Raw genomic sequence first — 7,099 nt, forward strand, 5'->3', positions numbered from 1 at the left:
CACTTGGCACTTTTACTATCTACTCCAGTTAGATTAATAAATTATCTGCTTTACATGTACGGGAGTCACACTAGGATATGATGCCCCTAGAAAACACTCGCGTCGACGATTTCACATGAAGAATCTGTTCCTCCCTTCGCCCTTGATCAATCTACTCAAACCGTCTACATTGCAGAGATCAATCTGAGTCACCGGCGATCTCCATGTGCAACTCAGCTTTTGATAGCCCGTCTGAAGTGAATTCATCTACCCGTCCTTTTCCGCAGCACCCGGACAGCCCACAGACGGATCCCCTAATCTATCTCCTCCTTGAATCTCCAGAAAGGTTCGTTTTCATCCGATAATTAATGGATGAAATGCCTGCCTTGTGATCCTACGGCCAGAAATGATAAGCCTAGCTCCTCCGAATCCACGCGCTGTCGGCACGTGTCTGCGGAGAGAGTCGGAACCACTGCCACTCTCAAGCTTGCAGCTATACTGTGAACTGTTACTTCGGTAAGATAGAAGGATGTCTCTCACTTTCACGAGGGATTATACGAGATTCAGTTGACTCCATCGCGGTCCGCATCCTTCCATGTTCCGGGTGAAGGGGCTTGGGCCGAGAGTGAGGTCATTATGTGTTCAGACCCGGATTTCACCGTCTAGTACATGCTTTCCATAGATAAAAGGACTTGGATTGGGTTATAACAATGCCTTAGTCTAGCAATCGTCTTATCGGCGCAGTATGAAGCCCGTGCAATCGTCGGTTCTGCATGGGAGCAGACGGATACACATACCATGGATGCTACAGCGAGTACCGGCAGGCCAGAGGAACCTAGCAACACAAGTCGAACACTCCACAGCCTTCCCTGACGAAAAGCAAAAAGACAGAGGTAAGGGGCGGGTGGTCATCCTCGGGTCCGGCTGGGGAGGCTACAGTCTCTCCCGGCGGCTATCGCCCACCAAGTTCGCGCCGCTGATCATCTCGCCGCGGTCGTACTTTGTCTTCACGCCGCTGCTGACCGACGCGGCGGGCGGCTCGCTCGACTTCTCGAACATCGTGGAGCCCGTGCGGGATCCCAGGGCGCGCGTGGATTTCATCCAAGCGGCGGCGCGCGCGGTCGATTTCGCCCGCAAGACGGTCCTCTGCGAGGCGACGGTCGTCAAGAGCGGCGTGACGGAGTCGCCGCGGACGGGCGAGGCAGAGGGGGAGGCCGCCGGCGCCACGAGCAGACGAGGGTGGGAAACGGGCGAGACGTTCTCGATCCCCTACGACAAGCTGGTCATCGCCGTGGGGACCGTCACGCGGACGTTCAAGACCCCCGGGGTCCGCGAGAACGCGCTCTTCTTCAAGGACATTGGGGACGCGCGGCGGGTGAAGCGGCGGGTGCGCGAGTGCTTTGAGCTGGCGGTGCTGCCGACGACGTCGCCGGCGATGAGGAAGTGGCTGCTGCACTTTGCGATCGTGGGGGCCGGGCCGACAGGGACGGAGCTCGCGGCGTCGCTGCGCGATTTCATCTCCCGCGATCTCATGCGGCTGTATCCCGGCCTGAACGGGATCCCGCGCATCTCGCTGTACGATGTTGCGCCGACGGTGCTGTCGATGTTTGATGAGCGGCTGGCGCAGTATGCGATGGAGACGATGAAGAAGGAAGGGATCACGATCAAGACGTCGCATCATGTGGAGGGTCTGCGATGGGGGGAGCCGGGCGCGGAGCCGCCGTACGAGATGGATCCGAAGCGGTGCCTGACGCTCACCACCAAGGAGGAAGGGGAGGTGGGCGTGGGCATGTGCGTGTGGGTGACGGGCAACGCGATGAACGAGTTTGTCCGCCACTCGTTGGAGGAGGTCGAGGGCTTTCCTTCGGCTTCGGCGGTGATCACGCAGGGCAAGAAGACCGAAACACGCGAGGATGCCTCCTGGAAGGTCAAAAAAGGCCCGACCGGCGCCCTGCTCGTCGACGGCCGGCTCCGCGTGCAACTAGCGAGTACCAACGGACAGACAGCCATCCTCCGAGACGTCTTTGCCCTCGGCGACAACGCCATGCCCGAGACGGGGGCGCCCCCGGCGACGGCGCAGGCGACCTTCCAGGAAGCCAAATGGCTGGCGGCGCGGTTGAACGCGGACGATATCGAGCAGGCGCCGCCGTTCTCCTTCCGGAACATGGGCACGCTGGCGTACATCGGAGATGCGAGGGCGCTGATGCAGCTGCCGCATGAGGACGGACAGCGCTACAAGTATCTCCCGCAAGGACTGACGGGGCGCATGGCGTGGCTTGTCTGGAACTCGGCGTATCTGACGATGAGTATTAGCTGGCGGAATCGGCTGCGGGTGGCGTTTCGGTGGTTGCTGAACAATTTGTTTGGCCGGGATGTATCTAGATATTGATCTATATCTTCACACATAGACCCAGAGTCAGTATCAATATTGGTTAAGACTGGTCAGTAAGGACTTACTTCCTTGGACAGCCGAGGCAGAACATGTCGTCTCCGCTCCCCGCACGCTCCGCAACACACCATACAAAAAGTCAAAAGTTCCAGACAACTTCAGGCATACTTGACAATCCCTGTGAGACTATATATACCCACGTACAAAATGACCATCAGTTATACGGCCGTCTCCCAGCGTAAACTCGCCGAATTGGACGCAAGAATCCCCTCCGAATGGAGACTGTCCGACTCTCAGATCCCCCCCGGGATGCTCTCCCCAGCCGAATCCGTCACCAACGTCAAGCAGTACGAGCGAGTTAACGTGATGGATGTCCCTCGGACCTGCGGCCTGCTCTCTGGACGAGAGCTCGAAATTACAGAAGAGTATGATGCCCGGGCATTGCTGCGCGCCATCGCCGACAAACGCCTGACAGCCGAGGAGGTCACCACAGCCTTCTGCAAGGTACGCTACGCCGCACTCTGCACTCTCTCTTTTTTTTAGATATAAGACATGCTACGCTTCGCTCTGCAACAAGACTAAAGCAATGCAGAGAGCCGCAGTCGCCCACCAACTCACCCGCTGCCTGACCGAGCCGCTCTTCGACCGCGCCCTCCAGCGCGCGCGCGATCTCGACGCCCACCTGCACCGCACCGGCCGCCCGCTCGGCCCCCTGCACGGCCTCCCCGTCTCCGTCAAAGACTGCTTCCACATCGCGGGCGTCGACTCGAGCATCGGCATCGCCGCGCTGGCATCCCGCCCCGCCACGGAGGACGCACCCCTCGTGCAGCTCCTCACTGCCCTCGGCGCCATCGTCCTCGCCAAGACCAACGTCCCGCAGACCATGGGCGCCCTCGACAGCGCCAACTTCGTCTTCGGCCGCACGCTGAACCCGCTGAGCCGCCGGCTCTCCGCGGGCGGCAGCTCCGGCGGCGAGGGCGTGCTCGTCGCGCTGCGCGGCTGCATGGTCGGGTTCGGCACGGATATCGGCGGGAGTATCCGCGTGCCGGCCATGTGCACCGGGGTGTACGGGTTCAAGCCGAGTGTGGGGCGCGTGCCCTGTGGCGGGCAGGAGAACGGGCAGATCCCGGGCAAGGGCCGGATCGCGCTGCAGGCGGTGGCGGGGCCGATTGCGCGGTCGGTCGGCGATCTGGCGGCGGTGATGGAGGAGATTGTGCCGAGGGCGGAGCTGTTCGGGGAGGACTGCGTCCCCGGGAGCTGGGCGGGTGAGTTCCCGCGTGCTGGGCCGGGCGTGCAGAGGAGGCATGTGACGATCGGGGTGCTCCGGTCGGATGGGCTGGTGCAGCCCCTTCCGCCTGTGGCGAGGGTGCTGGACGAGGTCGCCCGGACGCTGCGCCGGACGCCGGGCGTCGAGGTGGTCGAGATCCCGGTCCCGGCGGCGCTGGCGCAATGCCAGGGTCTCGCCGGCCGGCTGATGGGTGTGGACGATGGATCGGCCATGCTGGATCTGCTGGAGAGGACGGGGGAGCCGTTGATTCCGTGGCTGCAGGGCCGCATGAAGCGCGGCAAGGCGCTGAGCGTGGTGCAGCTGGCGCAGCTGCAGGCGCAGCGGTCTGCGCTCGAAAAGGAGCTGTTGAGTCTGTGGATGCGCGACGGCGACAAGCTGGCGGGACGGGGGGTCGATGCCATCATCCACCCGGTTGCGCCGCATCCGGTCCCGGAGATCGATCGGTATAATGCCGTGGGATACACGTCGTCTTTTGTGCTGCTGGATTACCCGGCCGGTGTCATTCCCGTGCGTAGGTTCCGCGAGACGGATCTGGAGCTGGGCAAGGAGATGACGGCGCCGGTGCTGGGGAGCTGGGACAAGGCTAATCGGCAGTTGTGTAAGTTTGTTGTCGCTCTCTTGTCTGGTCAAACATCTCACTGACCTGACCCTGTAGGGAACGAGAAAACGGTGGATCGGCGAGTATACCTGGACTCTCCCCTCAGCATCCAGGTAGTAACGCCCAAGCAGCACGACTACGAGCTCTACCGGGCCATGGAGATCATCGACCGAGCAGTGCGGGCAGAGGAGCACAAGACAGTCGCCAAGCTGTAGTTCTGCAACTGTACATAACTCAGATAATCATAATCTACATGACAGATTTCTTCTCCATTATAGTCTTCCCTTGAGCACGGCGCCTCCGTCAGTCACAATCACAGCCCCATTCAAATGACTCGCCGCACGGCTGGACAAGAACACCACCAGCCCAGCAATGTCCTCCGGCTTCCCTAGTCGCCGGTTGGGCGAGTGCTCCTCCATCTGCTTGATGCCTCCCTGCAGCTCGATCAACCCATTGGCCATCTTGGACGGGTAGAAGCCCGGGGCAATCGCATTGCACAGGATGCCCCGGGGTCCCAGCTCAACCGCCAGGTTCTTGGCCAGGTGGATCACGGCCGCTTTGGAGGCGGAGTAGGCAAAGGTGGCATTCTCGCCGATGGAACCGACCCCGATGCCGGCGACGGAGCCGGTGACGATGACGCGCGAGGGCGAGTCGCGGGTTGCTTTGGCCGTGAGTAAGGGGGCGAATCTATCCATTTAGCTAAGCCCGACCTATCTGCAAGAGGGACCTACTTCTGCACCAAATAGAACACACTCTTCACGTTCAGATCCATAACCTTGGAAAAAGCAGACTCGGGGTACTTTTCGAACCGCTCGCCCCAGGTCGCGCCCGCATTTGCAAAGAGAATGTCAATGTGATCGGTTGTCTTCTGAACCTCGGCGACAAGGCGGTCCAGGTCGTCCATGCGCGCGTTGTCGGCGGGGACGGCAATAGCTACAGCGCCGGGACGTTTGTTGGGGAGGGCATTCAGGGCGGCAACGGCCTCGTCGCAGGCTTTGGCTTTGCGGGAGGTGATGTAGACCTTTGAGCAGCCCGCTTGGAGGAGGCTTTACACTTGTTAGGATAGAACATGAATGGTTTTTTGGTCACGGGAGTAGACGTACCCACTGGCGGCATGGAGACCGAGGCCTCTTGAACCGCCGGTGACGACAGCGACTTTGCCGTCAAGGGAGAAGATGGAGTCAAAGTTTTCGAGTTGGACTTGTTCTTCGGCAGACATCTTGAGATAGACAGATGATAGTGGTGAATGGAGTCAATAGTAAGATGTCTTCTGAGACGAAGAGCTCTCCATGTTTATAAAGCATTGACCGACTTCCCCACGTTTGGAGACTTTTTGGACCGACTGGCCGAGGTTCGGCAGAAGATCGATTTTCGATCAGGGGAAGACATGATTGGTAGAGAATTCAAGAGTAACAAGATGGAATTGAGGATATCTCGATGAGACTTGTGATATGAAGATACGAAGATAGTTTAGGACGATGAATACAAGAGAAGAGTGTCTCAGTGTCTTGGTTGAGGCAGAAAGGAGCTTATCCTCAGGCATCAACTGATTATGTATCACCAACTCCAGATCATCATCAACCCACCCATAAATAAGGGGTTTTTATGCAGCAAATGCCTGATCAGCGTTCGCCAGTCCATTACTCTAGAGAGACATGATGCGAGCAGAGTGCAGGAACCAATCACACCGCTGTATTGCTCATAATGTGCTCATTTGTGCTCTAGATCCCAAGGTCCCCCAGCAGCTCAGCTCCAGTAATTCCCTCAACCCCTCTCACTGCCTTGGATCCACGATGAGCCCTTCATGACGGCGGGGACCTTGATGCTCAAGTAGCTACTCTTCCTCTTCCTCTTCCTCTTCCTCTCCTTCCATCCTCATCCTCATCCCTCACCATCCCTCTCACGTTCGACCCTCTCAGCACTCACAGGCTACAGCACCAACACCATGGCAACCAAATACAACCTCCCCCCCCTCCCCTACGCCTACGATGTAAGTTCTTACCCCTCTAAAGTGACAAAATACTAACAATGCCAGGCCCTCGAACCCATCATCTCCAAACAGATCATGGAGATCCACCACCAAAAGCACCACCAAACCTACATCACCAACCTGAACGCCGCGCTCGCCTCGCAGGCGTCCGCCATCCAAGCCAACGACGTCCCCCAGCTCATCTCCCTGCAGCAGAAGATCAAATTCAACGGCGGCGGCCACATCAACCACTCCCTCTTCTGGAAGAATCTGACCCCGCCGGGCTCCCCGGAATCCAACATCGATGCGGCGGCGCCGACCCTCAAGGCCGCCATCGAGCAGCGCTGGGGGTCCGTCAAGGGGTTTACGGATGCGTTCAACACGACCCTGCTGGGCATCCAGGGGAGCGGATGGGGTTGGTTGGTGAGCAGCGGGCCCAAGGGGAAGCTGGAGATCACCACGACCAAAGATCAGGATCCCGTGACGGGGGCGACGCCCATCTTTGGGGTGGATATGTGGGAGCATGCTTACTACCTCCAGGTACGACTCTCATCTCTTGCATCCTCTTCCATCCTCATTGCTAATGAAATCACTAGTACTTCAGCAACAAGGCCGCGTATGCCGAGGGCATCTGGAAGGTGATCAACTGGGCTACCGCGGAGGATCGGTACAAGAACGGTGTGGAGGGACCTTCTGTCCTGAAGCTGTAACCGTCAATGTAGCTGTAGCTGTGCTGTAGCTGAGCTGTAGCCCTGGATCAGATGCAAGACATCAACAAGACCAAATGAAACGAACCCCATAACTCCACGCTAACCATATCAAATGCAATCAATCAATCTAATCATACCCAACAATCCCCATCCCCATCCCCAACAC

The 7,099-nt window shown here is 58.7% G+C and overlaps 4 protein-coding genes across 4 annotated transcripts; 3 read left to right on the plus strand and 1 right to left on the minus strand.

Moving 5' to 3' along the window:
* Positions 1 to 724: 724 nt before the first annotated feature.
* CDV56_109044 (putative pyridine nucleotide-disulfide oxidoreductase) lies at positions 725 to 2,368 on the plus strand (the record flags this gene model as incomplete). Its single annotated transcript, XM_026762663.1, has 1 exon — positions 725 to 2,368. The coding sequence occupies one exon, from the start codon at positions 725 to 727 to the stop codon at positions 2,366 to 2,368; it is 1,644 nt and encodes a 547-aa protein (XP_026616733.1).
* A 207-nt stretch (positions 2,369 to 2,575) lies between these two features.
* CDV56_109069 (putative general amidase) lies at positions 2,576 to 4,469 on the plus strand (the record flags this gene model as incomplete). Its single annotated transcript, XM_026762688.1, has 3 exons — positions 2,576 to 2,872; positions 2,946 to 4,254; positions 4,312 to 4,469. 3 exons carry the CDS (start codon positions 2,576 to 2,578, stop codon positions 4,467 to 4,469), a joined length of 1,764 nt encoding a protein of 587 aa, XP_026616734.1.
* A 57-nt stretch (positions 4,470 to 4,526) lies between these two features.
* Positions 4,527 to 5,473, minus strand: CDV56_109095 (oxidoreductase, short-chain dehydrogenase/reductase family; the record flags this gene model as incomplete). The annotated part of the gene is made up of 3 exons (XM_026762714.1): positions 4,527 to 4,941; positions 4,986 to 5,300; positions 5,358 to 5,473. The coding sequence occupies 3 exons, from the start codon at positions 5,471 to 5,473 to the stop codon at positions 4,527 to 4,529; spliced, it is 846 nt and encodes a 281-aa protein (XP_026616735.1).
* Positions 5,474 to 6,199: 726 nt separating this feature from the next.
* On the plus strand, positions 6,200 to 6,933 carry CDV56_109111 (superoxide dismutase; the record flags this gene model as incomplete). Its single annotated transcript, XM_026762730.1, has 3 exons — positions 6,200 to 6,244; positions 6,290 to 6,763; positions 6,820 to 6,933. 3 exons carry the CDS (start codon positions 6,200 to 6,202, stop codon positions 6,931 to 6,933), a joined length of 633 nt encoding a protein of 210 aa, XP_026616736.1.
* Between the last annotated feature and the right edge of the window lie 166 nt (positions 6,934 to 7,099).

Source organism: Aspergillus thermomutatus (assembly GCF_002237265.1).
Source record: "Aspergillus thermomutatus strain HMR AF 39 chromosome Unknown NODE_36, whole genome shotgun sequence".
Lineage (NCBI taxonomy): Eukaryota > Fungi > Ascomycota > Eurotiomycetes > Eurotiales > Aspergillaceae > Aspergillus > Aspergillus thermomutatus.